At 32.7% G+C, this 17459-nt stretch overlaps 1 protein-coding gene across 1 annotated transcript; it reads right to left on the bottom strand.

Annotated features, from left to right (window-relative positions):
- Window positions 1-242: 242 nt before the first annotated feature.
- Window positions 243-15323, bottom strand: LOC111395218 (protein ESMERALDA 1-like). The gene is made up of 10 exons (XM_023021214.1): window positions 14666-15323; window positions 12452-12521; window positions 10097-10164; window positions 9907-9995; window positions 9115-9312; window positions 8404-8608; window positions 8154-8321; window positions 5446-5613; window positions 5143-5333; window positions 243-972 (listed from the first exon to the last, which is right to left on the bottom strand). The coding sequence occupies exons 1-10, from the start codon at window positions 15035-15037 to the stop codon at window positions 810-812; spliced, it is 1692 nt and encodes a 563-aa protein (XP_022876982.1). The 5' UTR covers window positions 15038-15323; the 3' UTR covers window positions 243-809.
- Window positions 15324-17459: the final 2136 nt, after the last annotated feature.

The raw sequence follows: 17459 nt of genomic DNA, 5'->3' as shown, positions 1-17459 counted from the left end.
GAAGTAATATGTTTATATTCCAATTAATTCAATCTAAGTTGATTGTATTCTGAAATATTTTGCACTGTCTATTATTTGACAATGAGATTTGCTATTTCGTGTACACACCCCTCGCAAGAGAGGGGCCCCACGCTCAATAAAAAAAAATGCATGAACCCGCCCACTCCCCAATAACGAGATTGGACCAAATTCCCATCGGAAAAATATTGAACAAAACCAAAATCTGTGAACAAAGAGGGAAAGATATATCCAACACCCAGAAAAAAGATCCACCGAACGACTCCATGAAATGCATTTTCTTGTCTCTCCGAATCTGGCATTTAAAATTTGAAATTGGGAAACCAAAAATAGAACTAATGCTACATTTTAGAGTAATGTATAATGCCTATCCTGTTTCTGTGGTCTAAAGTACAGTTGAAACCACTAATTTACAAGAGTACAAACGTCAACACACCATTTTAAGCAAACGGCTGCTTTGTTACTTCACATGTTAGATGCAGTAGCTGAAACCACGAATTGATGCAAAACTAATGACCAGGTTACTTCCCTGTTGAAATATCTTGGAGTTCTCTTCTTGCATCGTCTACACAGAGGCAACGCAATTAACCCTGACACCCGAGGAACAGTTAGTTTAATCGTTCTTCTGGCATCTCTGTATCCAATCCAATCCAAGAGTCCAGTGTCCGACCTCCAACCAATCCAGAGGGGAAAAAATTGAAAGAATCACAATTAAGAAATGAGGGTTAGCATCAAAATGTGCATGCAAATTACGGGAACAAGAACACCTTTTGTTTGGTTTCCCCGGTATATCACGTTACTGATGATGATCTCGAATCTTCTGTCTTGTTAATTCGGCACATGCAATCTGGGCACGGGAATGAATATATAGAGTCATTTGGTCTTTTCAATTCAATTCCCTTCGAATCACTATGTGCACGCATATTTAGCATTTGCCGCTTGAAGCTTTTCCACCTAGAAATACCAACACCAAAATGGATTGAAAAGACTAACAAGGTTAAAATGTAACAAGAGTTAGACGCAGAATCTAGAAGCAATTTGAACCGAATGAAGTGAAAATTAACAGGTGTGCACGTGTTAGGTCATTGGTGGGAAAAATAGACCCAGCCTATACGAGAGGGGGCATGTTGAAATGAATTAAAATGAAAACATGCAACCCTCTTTAAAAGCCTATTTTAAATTAATGCAACCCTCTTTAAAAGCTTAGGCCTTTAAAGAGATGGTTTACTACAAGGCACAATGATACTTCCCATTGACCATCTTCTCTCAGCAAAACAATAATAGATGCAACATAGCATTGTAGAGGTTTCCAGCAATGTCTAGGTACATTAATAATGAAATACGGTTTGGCAAGCCCAAAGTGTAATAAGCTTCCTATGGTCAATCTTCTTGTACCCAAGGGAGATGAGAGCACTTCAGGAAATGGACCGGTTCTGACTAAAGTTCTGTTGTTGCCAAATATACAAACAATCCAATAATTTCAGTCTAAGCACCCCATGATATAGCCACAATAAACGACATCTGGAGAAGAAAAGATAAGAGTATACATACTTCAACAAGGTTTTTTAGGCTTTTCTCCTGTTAAATTTCTCGACTTTGTTTTGAATACATATAGTGGATGTCATTTTTGTCCTTTGACCTAAGAAGCATGAACATGACAAGACAAGGACAATCAAATTTTTCTAGGCATATAAACATCAAGGAAGAGATTTATGTTCTTTTAATATATTTTTACGACCATATCTTTATCTATCTCCTTTTTTAAGATTCGCTTTTTGCGGACGAATGGTATACTAAGATAACTTTGGGTTAAACTATATATTACTAGTACTAGAGAAAGAAAATGCTTATAGTAGATGTAAAACAAATTCGAAGTAATTAAAAGTTTCCTCAATTTCATATACCAAAATGTAGCTTTCGATGTCATTGATATATCCAGGACATGTTCTTGTTAAGATCAAAATTATGAACTATTAAGGACACACCACGTGGCATCGGATACAGCCCCAGATACATGTTCAAGGTCCAGAGAGTCTCCTCAAGGGTTGGAAAATTAAAAAATAGGACCCAGCCACATAGCATGTTCAACATGTATCCAAGGAGTGTAGGAGTGTTCATGCTTCATGGCCTTTGACCAAGAACAAAAACAAGAAGTGCACTAAATATCCAAAGAAGTGGGGAGAAATATTCAATGTTCTGATTGTCATATAGGCAAAACAAACTACTGCTAACGAAATTATACATTATAGAAAAGAAACATGGGTACTTTGATTTCACAGTTGACTGTGATGGGAAAACAGTGATAACAATCAACTATCCATCTCTAGCTTTCAAGAAAACCTAGTTTATTTGTATATTACAGTAATAACTTCAAATAGACAAATATTTTTTATATGTTTAAATACAAAATTGTTAAGAATCGTGTATTAATGATTAAAATTTTTTACCCAGAAGTTAAAATATGAGTAAACATATGTGCATTCTCCTATTTTTCGTTTTTTGTTAAACACGATGTAGAAGAAATGGACTAGAATTTACCATGCTTTCCTCTAATTTTCTTGTTATAAACATAAACACAATCCTTGAAAAGTTTCCTGGCTGCTCCACTAGGGGCTATGTTTGGCACACCGCATTAGACCGTACAAGAAATTATAAATAAAATTAAAAGAGATAGTATAAGATATAGTAGGGTGGATTTTACATTCAAAATATGCTATTTGCACTATCTTTCTGATCCTGCATAATATGACCTCCTCCTCACTCCGTATTATGCTATTTAGTTGGTTTAAGAAAGAAAGTGCAAATAATATTCTTTTCAACAAAAAACTAAAATATACTCTACACCTTAATCCACTCTAATACACCTAGATAGTATATCTACTCTAATTTTATAGAGCTTTAAAATTCTACCAACTTTCTTTAATTTACTTACAAGTAGTAGCACCCTTTTTAGTATGTATATTTGAGCTTCTATATTAGGTGATATCATAAAATTTGATAAAAGTTCACACCAGCTAACCACAAATTTATTTAGCAAAAAGACTTTGTTATTATTGTTGTTTATATTTAGTACCACAAGTTTATTGAGCAAAAATGCATAGTTGTTTATAATTACGTGTCACTGGCAACAGGGGCGGAGCCCAATAGAATTGAGTGCAAGTGCCCCTGTTGCCCAATAGAATTGCCTGCACTGAACTTTGGGCTCAACCCAATCCCTTTCATATTTTTTTTTTTGGGTATTAGCTTATTGGGCTTTCCAATCATCGGCCCAAGGAAAAAATTAAAACAAAAAAATTGTCGCTCACCCAACCCAATTCCCAAACCCAGAGAGGTGATATCATTCTAAACTGACCTCCTGCTAAACCAACTTATAAAATGAAGTTGAAGTAAATAAATGGTGCTATTTTATGAGGAATTTTCAATAGGAGTGACGGGAGTTCTAAGGCGGGATTCTTTTTATTTGTTATTGCTCATCGGCATTACTATCTAGTTTACTTGAAGTTATTTTACAATGATGTCAAAGTATAAAAACTCGCAAGAAAGAAGTATAATTTATAAACTATATCATTTTTAGTATTATCATAATATTATTTTATATTTTTATCATTATTAAATCCATAGTCAAAAACTCAAAGTTCGATATTAATTAAATTGTACCCGCGCTGAACAATGTTTCTGGCTCCGCCCCTGACTGGCAAAATGTTTTCTTGTAGCACAATTAAGTGAAAAAAAAAAAAAAAAATTGGGGGGGGGGGGGGGGGGGGGGGGGTTGAGTTTTGAAATAGTGATTTTTTTTTTTTTTTAAATGTCTTTCAAATTTTGGGTTTACATACAAAATATTTTATTATGAGAATGTACGGTTAAAAATGAGCGAGAAAAAAAGTGTTGTTTTAATGGTTGGCAAACAGGAGATAAGTGTCACAACTGAAAAGAACATTACAATACTTGTGCATAATAAAGCAATGCAATATTACTGTTCATATAAAATATTCTAAATTATACTAAATTATATTATTTTAATAGTATAAAATTAATACATTTGAGAATTGATACTTCCAAAAAGTACAGCTCGGTATGATTTGCAAACTCTAATAAAATTTTTAAGGTCACTAGTAAACATATTGTGCTAAAATTATTAAAGAATTATCGCATTACTATTTTCAGCCATGTTCTAATTATTTCCTAAATTAATGTAATATACTTGAGCATATATATAAAAATTTTAACTAGTAGTATATTTGACCTAATTTAACAATTATTAATTTGATAAAAATTTTGGATGTTTTTAATATTTAATTTTATTTGATAATTAATTAATTATGGCCTAATTTAATATAAATTATATTTAAACTACTAAAACCTAATTAACATTTTATTACTTGAATGACTTAAGTTTAGATTTTTTGCAAATTACTACTTTTAGCCCATTATTATTGAATAATTTTACATAACTTATTAGTATTTGAATTACATATTTTAGTACCTTGATTAATTAACAATTAATTGTTTAAAGCATATTCTTTTAATAGTCATAGTGAATTTTTAAATATTTTAATTTAGTCGTCAAAAATTTCAATACAATATACCATTGAAGTAATGACAGGGATTGTAATACTGTTAAATTAGAAAGTTATTATCTCATATGTCAAAACTCAAAAATATATAAGTAATTTATGTTTATTGATTCATCTTTTTGCCCCTCATAAACAAAGTTTTGTTAATGAAGACAAACCTATACTATCAGTATACAATGAGAAAACAAAACTGAGACCTACACAAATTATCAAGAATATCAATGCATGATTCTACACGAGTGGGATAACTGAATCAACTGTTAGCCATGTGAAAGTAGCATTAAGAAAAAAATAAACATGCCCGCTATTTGAAATATCAGGTAACAACGCAAATAAGTCACATTCATATTGATTATGGGATTAAAATATTCCTCAGCACGACACTGCATGCACTGCCACTTTAACAGATGTTGATTCATTGGAAACCAGAATGATGAACTAAAAAAAAGATAAAAGAAAAAAGGCATACCAATATTTAGGTCAAAATGTAATGCCATCTTCCAACTGTAGTTAACAAAGTAAAACCAGAGTGATGAGAAGAAACGCATACCCAATATTTGGATTGTCAAATAATAATGCCAACTTCCGCTTGTCAGGCCTAATTGTCCTGGAGTGTCCCCCATATAGATATCTTCTGTGACCCAAAAGAAAATGGGGAAAGTTTCCGCCTTGAGTTGTTACAAATACTTCACTGTGAAGACAAACAGTATAGTCTATGGCCGCCATTCTTGAGGAATAATTCTAAAAACAGTAAATTGAGTCATAAAATGGTTTCAATAAGATCATGAAAAGAATAACGGGGAAAACAGGAAGAAAAGATACGGAAGAATGAAAGAAAAGCTCCCATTCAGACCTGAAATGGAGCTAGTTCCTCAGCAGATGCCAGCATCTCTTTTGTTTGTAAAAGAGGAAACATTTCAAGCAGTGGAGCCATATGCCTCTCAGAGTCATATATTCTTCCTGATGCTAAAAAGATAGATGTACTTTTGTCAAAACCCATCCCTCTTAGCATCAAACCGACCTGGTCAATTGAAGACACATTGATAGGTCATAAATAAAAGATACTAAAATATAGACAGATTAGCAAATGAAATCATTTAAATAACTAGGTTAAATTAAGTAGGAAGACCTCATGAGAGCAGATATTTAGTGTGTTTGGATAACATTATAAGTAGCTAAAAATATACCGTGATAGAAATGAGTGGCGGATAAATGGATAGTAGTTGTGGGTTCTATAAATGTTTGGTTAACATTAATGTTTGGCTTTGAAAAGTAAATTATAAATTACTAATAAGGTTTCCCAAACACTGAATTAGAACAATCAATTTCAAGTGGCTTTGAGGTGTATCAAATGTACATATCAAATTCTAGCAGATCTTGGAATTATCAAGATCAAGAGTGGGTTCAGAATAAAACTGAAACATCCCAAATTTTTGCTACTAGTTGTTAGATAAAAATTTAGGACTTAGGTGAACTATTATTAAAGTTTAATGATCTTATTGGTTATTGGCCTAGACTAATGACCTTATCGGTTATTGACCAATAGTTGGAGGACCTAAGTGGAAAATTATTTTGGAAGTTAAATGAAATCATGTGTAAAACATATGCAAATATACCTATTGGTCTTGATTAAAGATGATTTATTGACCACGTGCATTATTCACACTAAATTTCAAGCCAATATAATTTATTTGACCATTTAAATAAAGATTTGACCACATGCATTAATTACACCAAGTTGTAAACCAAATGAATTGATTTGACCATTTTCATGATAATACACCATTTATGCATTAACCATGCCTAACATCTAGCCATCTACTTTCACTTTTCTACACATTATTAAGAATTCACACTATTTAAACTCAACACTAAACTACCACTCAACAACTATTTATACACTCTCCCTCTCTCTCTCTCTATAACTCTCTCTCCACCTCCTCTCTTTCTCTCATCATTTCTATATTGAATATAGTATACAATCACACATGAATAATCAACCGCACACGTGGCTCAAAGATCTCTTTCCAACAATAATTCCTTTTATCATTTTGAATTGTCGCATAAAAAAGAAGTTGTGCTTTATGTTTATGATTGCTAATGTTTATGTACGTAATATTTCAACGGCTATGTTATGTTTTGGCCTATGTTACGTATGTTTTATTAAGAATAGACCAAAGTTTAATAGCGCTATCCACGAGAATTAAGCACCACATAAGTTCGGTCCAATTTTCGTGTCCCCTATGCAAGTTAAAAATTTTCCATAGAAATACATATATGAATTCATTATCCACGCACGCTTACTGAGAATTATTATTGCCCATTATGTCTCTACTTTCAAATAATTGACAATTCGAAATAGTTGGCATGGAGAGGGTTTATGATGGCAAAAGTTTCAATATTAAAATTATTAAATTGTCAAGCTGTTATTATTTCATTTGATTTTAAATAGTTTAAGATATTTCTCGTTTCAAGTTAATTTATTAAACTCGTTACATTATTTGAATTTAGGTAAGTGCTTTAATAATTTATATGATTGTGTTTGAATATTCTTCAAATTAGTTTTAGTTTATGACTTAGTGACACTCGAATTGTTAAGAATTCGGGTTGTCACAAAAACTAAAACTGGAGAAATCTGCTTAAACTAGTGACCTTGTAATTTCATACAGCTGTGCAGATTTATCTCTGAGGATTCAGTCAATTTTAGTGTTCTAAATTGCAAAGGATTCACAAGTCTTATCCTGTGAATTTGGAAAGGGCTTAACAGAACAAATCACGCCAAATATCCCATGGTATGGACTTTTTTAGCAGCAGGATTCTCTTCTGTCTGTTTGAACTCTTGAGAAGGAGCTTCTGCAGGAGAACGGAATGGGCATCCATAAGCTCTGTCCCTTCGCATTAAATGTCTGAAAGCAGCAGTGGGTTTATGTGTTGTGGAACAATATCTCTTGAAATTCCTAAGTTTAACGTCTGTTCCAATAGTTACAATCAGCAGCTCATCTGATCTGTGCTCCCTCAGGTTTATAGTCAGTAATTGTCATATTTCATCCTCATAATATAATGGACTTTACACTACTGATCCAATCCAATTTCATAGATACCGACTTCAACTTTATGATTTCATTCTGTGAATGTACAAATTATTATAGCATCTCACAGATCAACATAACCGAATGATATAAACTTAATCTTCACTTGTACAGTTCGGAAAGCATTTCTCCAATCCAGTTCAGTCATATATATGCCATCAGATACCAGCTTTCAACTCTTCGATAAGAAGCCTAATAAGAGTGAACAGCTTAATATGCTAAACAGAGGAAGTTTCCTTCCACAAGTGATCATATTTTTATTAAGTCAAACTACATATGTATGAAAGAGGAACACAGGAAAACTCCAAACTGGGAACAGTTCAGAAAAAGACAGTCAATGTTTTTTGGTAGTCTTCCAATAGGCCAAAAATCAAAGAAAGCATAAAAGGCATGTGTTTTCGTACACAATGCACATGTCAGGAAAAATAAAAAGGTTAAAAATTGAAAGCGATGAAAGTATAGAAGGTAATACCTCCAACGGTGTTAAGGGACATTTCCCATTCAACCTGATTGCTCCAGGACGAATAACCCGACCAGGTTTTGTAAATTTTCCCTTCCAACCTCTCTCCCTTGCAGCATCCATGTCTCTTTTTTCTCCATCTCCGCCATCATATATACAACAAGAGAAAGCAACCATGTCCTATACAAAAGGATGATAAATGCTTACCAAGGATTTTCATAGCTGATCATACAAAATAAAGTGCCTCAATATATAAACTAACCTCTTCAAAGCGAAGATGCACAGAAATATATTTGCCACTATTATTTGCACTGCGTTCTTTCATTCTTGAAACCAAGGTATTGCCCAAAGCAGAAATGGAACTTGAAAACCGCAGAGCTTGATAATTCGCCAAGCATCTTAGACGTTGAACTGGTGGAGGTGCATCAAATGACAAACGATTTGCAAAAGGAGAAATCCTTATAATCCTGTGTTGACCAATTGTAAAAGAAAATTTTCCAAATTGATAAAGCAAATAATTTCAAGAAATTATAATGCAGGAAAAGAAAAAGAAAAACCTAAGTAAAATATCCATCAACACAATGCCCAGTCCAGGCCTTATCACTGAAGGTCAAGGTCCTTACTAGAATCCAAAGTCCTCCAACAATTTTGACATCCATGAATTATACAAATTTTAGCTCCTAATTGAATTCCTACCGGTCATATTCATCCCAATAGATGCAAGAGAAAAAGTAATAATATAAAAGGAAAAGTTATAATGACTAAAGAATACGTGGTAGTAATGGAATTGACAGCATTAGAAGTCTACTATACTCATTCTGAAAGAATAGCAGTGTCATAAGGGATAGAATGAAGAAAAAAAAATTTACTTTCAGATCATGAATAGCAGAAATATTCAAAACCATTATGCCAATCAAGAAAAAAATTCCACACTCAGATCTATAATGTATGACAACGTTAAAATATTACTCACTTTTCTTCAAGTAGCTTTGGAAGAACAGAATCCCTATAGTAGTTGATGGATGACCATGCTTTTATCCTGAAGTTGTACACATTGCTCATATTGTAGTCAAATCGCTCCATTATGTATCCTGGAACTGTCTCCACTATCCGAACATCATTTTCTAGTGCTTTCACAAAAAACTCTTCATCATAAATATCACCAAATTTGCTGCACATATAAAACTGCCGTCAAACCTTCTATCTTGGAAAAGACAAGGACATCATCTCATCAACTGAATATTGCTTTACACTTCTATCTCAAAATCAAAAAGGTCCAAAAAAGTGAGTCTTGCCACTGTGACAGTAACCAGACTCACTTTTGAGATACGAGATACGCCACAAAGTTCATGGCGAACATGCATAGGCAGTGCCACGTCATCTTCAACCAAAATGACAAGGAAACAATTGATTGGATTATATTACCACCCCAAAACAATCTAAAAGTTAAACGTCAAATGCATTTGGCCCATATTGAAATAAATTGACGCAAAACAGGTCTATTTGACATTGGCCGAATCAAAAGCACATTACTTGCATAGTGGGACCCAATATTTCATCAATATGATGGATCTCATTTTTCAATGATGCCTACTTAGCATAAGCTGACTGGCCATGGCCATCCTTTCCGGTTTACACACAGCAACAGCAAAAGGTGCTACGTATTTTCATATCCATTATGATTGCATTTAAAAAAAAAAAAAAAAAACCCTTTGTTTACACTAATGCACATTGCACATGTAGATGTGATAATAATACTACACACCTTGGATCTCTCCAAATGCTGTGAAAATGGAAATGGGGAATTACAAGTGTAGCATTAAGATATCCTGCCACAGCAACAGCATTGCATATCTAAAGCAAAAACAACAAATAGAGAGCACGGATATTGCTTAGGCTGCATATCTATGAAAGTAGAAGCATTGTAAGAGGAAAACAAATAATATTGGCCATACCGATGTTCTCTGCTGGTTCAAACCACCATTCGCCTCAACATAAATGTATCCATTTGACTCAGGTAAACCTAAAACAAAAATCATCTTAAGCTACACTTAATAAAGCTACAGATGAAGCATATCTATAATATAATTGTCATATGATATGAGAATCTCTTTTTGGACAACAATGTCCTCACTAATATTTAATAATTTCTTAATTTGCCCACAAGTAATAGCTTTTATACTCTGAATTAAAGCAAATGTGTATCTAAATATTTTTGCCAATATACATACGTATTTTAAAAATCACATTCAAACTTCACCACCCATTCAACGCTTGTATATGGAATATGAATGTAAGTATTCGGATATACAAATGAATATATTGAATAAATAAATAAAAGAACTAAACTATCACTATAAGCCAAAAAATCTTGAATTACACATACGATTTAAAAAAAAATTAAAAAATGGAGTGGTAAAAAGAAAGCACATTATCCTGAATATATCAATATAAGTTAAATAAGCAAGAATAATATAAGATCAATGAGTGGAAACACAAGAAAAATGAATAATAATCATAGTAATAATAAAAGGAAATATACATTATTCAACATAGAAGAGGCAATTTGTTGGCCAGTAAAAATGGCGTGCAAGGAAGTGCAAAAGATTGAGAATCGCCCATGTTGAAATAGAATAGACATGGATACATATTTAATGAAATGCCAATCAATATCACCATGCAGTGTTTGTACAGCTAACAGAAAAATACTTCAATATACACATAAATTGTATAAAAAACTAATTTTTATAGAAACTCCAGGACAGAAGACTAGAGAATCAAGAATAAAATTAAAATTAAGCAACATTTCGATAGAAAATATCTACATAGGAAGTAACAAAACAAACTTCAAGTACTGAACATATATTTTGCCTCATCAACCATAATAAATAATTCAAAACACAAGAATTATTTGAATTTGTGGACCAGTTAATAAAGTTCATAAATAAAACTGAAATTTAATCCAAACTCAAAATTTCCTTTATTGTGCTTATCTTTATGATTTGATGATATTGATGTCATATGCATTTTATATGTATTATGAAATATTTTCCTTCAACTTTACCGTCTTCATTTTTTGTGAACTTTTCAACATACGCTTACAAAAAAATTTAAAAACACGGTAAAACGCAAATATGACTATGACTAGTCAATAATAAAGAGTTACAAATTAGTCAGGGCACTGCAATATAACATCGACAGCAGCCACGGCATAGTGAACAAAAATAATACGAATGGAAACAGAAAACTATATTCAGGTCGAAATCGAGAATATAATAAATGCAATAATTTTAGCATCATTGTATAGATGCCAACATAATAAGGAGGCCTATCGGTGCAAAGCATTAATTAGCATTTGCAGTGGCTAGATGCAAAAACTGTGGGAACCACAATAGGCAGTCATGCATTAAATTGAGAAGAAAATAAATTGTTTGTGTAAAATCACTAACCAAAGGCATGATATATATTGATTTCATAACTAGATGCCCACTGACGACACATTAGAAAGCTTAGGTTATTGGCAGTCAAATCCTCCAAAGCAAAGTGAACAATATAAAAACTTTCATCAGATGCACTAATTATTCATGGAGACCAGAGATACAGTTGCTAGTGATGTGCTAGAAGTGAATAGGTATGGCATCATTAATGGAGCATGCGAACGGCAATCTATAGTCCCAAGTCCTGCAAATATAATTGGTGCTCACATTCACCAATTAGAAAACCCACTCTTATAATATAGTGGCTTCTGAGGGTTCAATTTAGGGGATGATAAATTTCCAGAAATTAATCAAAATCCAAGAACAAAGTAAATTAAACTATCCAACATACAACATTCTGTGAAGGACTTGATTCTAACGAAATCAAAACAGCAAAAACCATCTGCAAGGAATTTTCTGGGTCCATGGCTGCTACCAAATTACTTTAATTATGAGGATCAGAGGCAAATAATGGAAGAGAGGAGAAAATCAAATCGGTTCACATAAACAGAAATTTTCATCACAAGACCAGTAACTCTTTTTCTGATTATGACTTAGAAAGGTCAGACCAAAAATAAAAAGTAAATAGAATTAGAAAATGTGTGAAATAAATGGAGGGGATTTTATTCCACACAAACTAATGAAAGATCAAGAAAATATCATATCAGAAGTGTGTGCGAAAATCTGCCAACAGTGGTCACAAAATATGAAGCCTGCAATCGCTGTTTACATAAACTATGTTAGGCTGTTTGGTACGAAAAATTAATAGGTATAAATCTAAAATTTAAAAGAAAAATTAAAAAGGAGTTGGCAAGCATTGACCAATTTTCCTACCTCCTGACGACTTTTTTGTGCATGGTCTCCATTCACCCCCTTTATAAGAGTGTTTCCATATTGTCGATATCTAGAATGAAATTCAAAATTAGCCTTAGCAGAAAGCGCATGTGAAACCATTAATCAACAATCTTTCAGCAATTTAAGACATGTTTTTATCAAATCATAATTGCAATTCTTTTTTTCTTTTTTTTTCTTTTTCTTTTTTTTTTTTTTTTTTTTGAAATTAAAAAAGCATTTTTTTTTTTTGGGAAATACAGAAGTCAGTGTCATTTGAGGGCTTCTCAAAATATTTAACAACTGAAAATAAATTCAGACCCTCCCTTGTAGGAATCTGGTTAAGGGAGAACACTGAAAGATTACCATTATAAGCCATCACATGGCACCACAATCCAGTGAACTATCAATAGTGAAAGATAGAACTAGATCTCACTTCCACCAAATAGTTACTTCATGTCACAGTAATTTCTATATTTGCGTATTATAACAGATATGCTATCCATGTTTATTTGACTTTCTAGGCATGAGTTTAAAGCAAACTAGGCGAAGTAACAAGTTCATGCATGTGATAGACTCGAAAGTCACTTTTCCAACTTGAAGTAACATTTACAAAAGCAAACAAAGATCACATGTTAATTATTCCAAATCTAGAAAGAAAGTGAAAATGACAAGACTATTATCATTGCCCAAGAGCAGAAAAGAAATGCAAAAATAGGGTCACTGCATTATCATGGATAAATCTCCCACCAAAGCATTTCAAGTTGAAAATCCAGAGTTAGAATACCCAGTCAAACAATTTGAACCAAACCAGAAGAACAGGTGTAAAACTTAGAAGATTTACATGTTCCAAGACTAGTCTCCAGTTAATAAAAAACCACATTAAGGTTAGAAAAGCTATCGACTTTAGCAGATGATGACTATATACCTCACTTCAAGTAAACCTATAATTTTTCTACTTGCAGCTTATACCTGATTCATTATGTAACCATAATACTAATTCAGCAAAGGGGGGATTTTGTCTTGAGTAATATGCTTTTAATCAATCACAGTTATGAGTTAATTGAAAAAAATGTTGATCTGGTCATCAATCTGCAGTCAATCTAAAAAGAAGTTTTCCACAAATCATGACACTTTTTATAGTAGAATACATTACTGACATTCTTTAAAAGATCGTGCAAACATACCTCCATGTTCAGCAAGCAATGAAACATGCGCAAAGAACTTCGACCAGTCCAGTTATTAATGAGATTGCAGGAGCTAGAAATGGTCCACAAAGAACCATAGTGGGATTTAATTGGCATGTACATTCAATTTTTCAGGTTCAATATCAACTGGCTTCAACTAATTCCTAGTCTAATATCTGCGTCAAGGTGTCAAAAGGCAAGCAAAGAATCTTGGTTGTAAAAGACAAATTTCATAATAGATGGTTGCTGGGGGATGTTCCTTCACAGCCCTCATAGAAAGGTTACATAAAAATAGCCTCAGAAAAATGCTGATTTCCAAGCATAAATTTAATTAATTAACAACTCAACCTGTTTAAATATTGATGGCAACAAGAAAGGTTAGATGACCAGAACACAAGAATAGATATTTCAATTTCATCAGTGTTTCTTGGACTCTAATATCAACAAGTTGAGTCTCGGGCTACAAATGTGCACACTAACCTCATTAGCTACGCTATTCAAGGACAGGGAGAGGGGAATAAACACAAAGCCCTGGACAACTACATCGTAATCTTTTCCAATTCAAAAGAAATATAGCATAACTAAAATCTGTGAGGAAAGGTAAGTACTGTTAATTGTCAAAATTCGGGAATCTAAGATCATAATTTTCTATATGCACAACCAAATCCAAGCAGATGACGTACAGTATCTGTCATTTAAATCGACTCCATCAATCTAAAGCCAGAAGAGAGCTGTTTTTTTAACTTCACAGATTCTAGATCTAAGGTTGTACTAAATTTTCAAGAAGCAACAACGTTCACATTCAAGTTTCTTTTGATATACTAATTTTCCACATGTTATATTGTCCAACTAACTGAAAATTACTAGGCATTACAATTAATGCAGCTATACTAATACTATGATAGGAAAGAGTCAAAATCACCAAAAAGCAAAAAGCCAGTCATTTTTCAATTTAAATCACATTATTCAAAACTCACAAACAGCACAAAAGTTCTAAGAATTCGAATTTCTGTTTACGCAAGATACTAACCGTATCAACAGAGAAATTATCCGAGTCCATTTCGGGCCGAAGCTTCGCATAGAGCTGGGGGCTCCGGTATACTGATCCAGGCGCCGGCCGATGCTTTATAACCGGAACCACGTCAAACGACACCGTCCCCATGTAAAACAGAATAAACGAGATGTACAAAAGGGGTGCAAATAAGAAAATGCCCTGGCGTTTTAATAGGACAGAAAGAAGGATCCAGGCGAGTCGCTGGGCTAGAGTTTTCGGTGCGGGCCGACCCGGTCTGCCAGAGGCGGAGGATCGGTGGCGCAGCCGGGGCGAACGGGAAACAGGCGAAGACGGCGGCGAAGATGGGCTGTTGTGTCCGCTACTCGGGAGCCGATTATAGGCGTGCATCTCTCTTTCTTCACATCCTATTGAGAATCTTGATTTTACAATGAATTTGAATTACAATGATTCTTTTTCCATTTGTGTACGAATTGAATTTGGGGGAAATGTATAAATATTGTATAGAAAGTGGCGTGGGGAAGAAAAACAGAGAGAGAGAGAGAGAGTCGAATTCGAAACTGGAGAAGTGGGGAGCACGTGACTAGAGAAAAAGGATGCACGTGCTTTGAAGGGGAACGATGAAGATAGTTGGGAAACGGATTGGAGCGTGAGGGATTGAGGTGTTTGAGGTAATTAGACTACGCTCTTTTGTATGAATTATGATTTTGGTTGAACGAATGGTTGACCGCCTATCAGAGTCAAACGTTAGGCGTGATAACGGGTCGAAATAGGGTCTGATATGCTCTAGATGGAACAAGTCATCTAGGTCAACTTTATGATGGTAAAAAAGTAGGATTGAATTGGCGCTCGCTTCAATTTTAGGAAGCACGACACAACATCGAATAAGATAAGACTCCAAATTTTAATGATACAAGATTTCTTGGAAGCAAGGTAGGAACCATATTAACCTCATTTATAATAGTGAGATATTTTGTCATCCTCTGTGAACTTGGCAAATTCCGTTTTACTTCTCATTTCTGAAAATTCAAAATATGTCACATCAGTTTTCGCTTCGAGTTTTCATTGATATCTCTCCTCTTTAACATTACTATACACTCTGTGTGTGCTTGAATCACATTATTTTTAAAGAATGCATTTTGGAATAGTAGATTAATGGAAAATGTGTGATCAAAAAAAAAGTTTTGAGTTTGCATATAATATTATTTTATTGAAAAATGTGTGGGGTGGAATAATGTTTAAATTACTGTTTAAGAATATATTTTTTTCAAATAATGATGTTCAAACAGATCCTATATAAAATTGTTGAAAATGTATGGAATAGTACGAAAATATATATAAAAGAAAAAAAATGTGTAGTAATCAATTTTCGGGGAGTTGAAATAAAAACTACAAAATTGGGCATTTGAGAAATTTCAATTCTAGTTAAAATAAATTTTACTTTTCTCTAATCTAATATTGATTCTTTGACATAATTTCAAAATTTATTGCCTTATTATGTTCATTAGCAAGATTTTTTTTAAATATTATTTCCTTAAAAATTGGACATGTGAATACATAAATAAATCTTATACATATATGTGAGACATCCGTGATAGGTAAAATTCATTCTCAATACATAAACATACCTATTTATATTATATAATACTTTGATGGTGTTTTTCCTAAAATATCCAAAATTTCCAAATGAACAATGAGTTTGATCGGATTCCAAATCTTCTAACATTTCGATGAAATTTTACATTAATTTTATAAAGTAAATATTCTTTTTTGAAATGATTTATGACATATTATCTTAATTTTTATTATTATTATTTCTGAGCTTGTGTAATTTTTATGACCTCATAGTGTGATCGAATTCTAAAATATTTAAAGTAGTTATTAGCTTTCATTTATATACGAATCGACAAATACATATTATATTTTGGTGCGTTAGATATGTAAAAGAATTTGCACATTGAATGGAATTTTTATATCAGAAGTGAATGATAAAATTTTTGAGTTGATATTAACTTTCAATTTGTGTGAACTCGTAAATTTGTGTCATCTTTTGGTGTTTTAAAATATATGAAGAAATTGCATACTTTATGAAAAGCAGTGTTCTAAAAGACGTAATGTATGGCGATGCGTGGAGACCAAGTTATGGGTTAGACGACTTTATGTGAGGCATAGGCATAAAAAATATATATATAAAAAGGCGTTTCCTTAATTTAATATTTTTAAAATTTTAATCAATCAAAAAATCGTTTAATAATTAAAAATAATACTTACCAAACATCTGAAACAAATTTATTGGAAATTTATACATTTTTCCAATGTTTTCAACAAAAAGATAAGTTCCAAATGTAAATATTAAAGAGGAAATAAATAGGAAATTTTGGAAGATTTCCTTTCTTCAAAGCTTCAAGTGACTATTTTGAATTTAGAACTAACGAAGTAAAGAAATCAACATGTAAGTTTTAGCTTCTTTAATTATCTGTAGTTAAAAGAACAATCTTCTCTTAAATTCATTCATTCATTTTATACTATATGGACTATACTTTTATCTTTAATTAGAAATTATTAGATTTGATAGATATTATTAATTCTTCTTTAAAAATAACCAATGATAATGTACAATGTCCATTTGAATAATTTTATAAACGCGGAATAATAAAGTACTTTCATTTATTAAATGCTCAAATGCTGATTTTGGGAATTACAATAGTTTGAAACAAAATTTAACCCGACACTTATTCTTTCCACAGAAGATTCATTCTTACTCAATTAGCCACCTAAGTTTATAACGATGTCACAAATAATAATTCAATTA

The sequence above is a fragment of the Olea europaea genome, chromosome 1, assembly GCF_002742605.1.
Source record: "Olea europaea var. sylvestris chromosome 1, O_europaea_v1, whole genome shotgun sequence".
In the NCBI taxonomy this organism is placed as follows: domain Eukaryota; kingdom Viridiplantae; phylum Streptophyta; class Magnoliopsida; order Lamiales; family Oleaceae; genus Olea; species Olea europaea.
This window is presented reverse-complemented; position numbering and strand designations above follow the sequence as displayed.

Coding starts and splice junctions, on each gene's coding strand:
- LOC111395218 (XM_023021214.1), bottom strand. CDS start 15,037: ATGCACGCCTATAATCGGCTCCCGAGTAGCGGACACAACAGCCCATCT. Junction 9,313..9,906: donor AGCATTTGGAGAGATCCAAG/GTGTGTAGTATT, acceptor TTATATGTGCAG/CAAATTTGGTGATATTTATG. Junction 5,614..8,153: donor GTCCCTTAACACCGTTGGAG/GTATTACCTTCT, acceptor TCAATTGACCAG/GTCGGTTTGATGCTAAGAGG.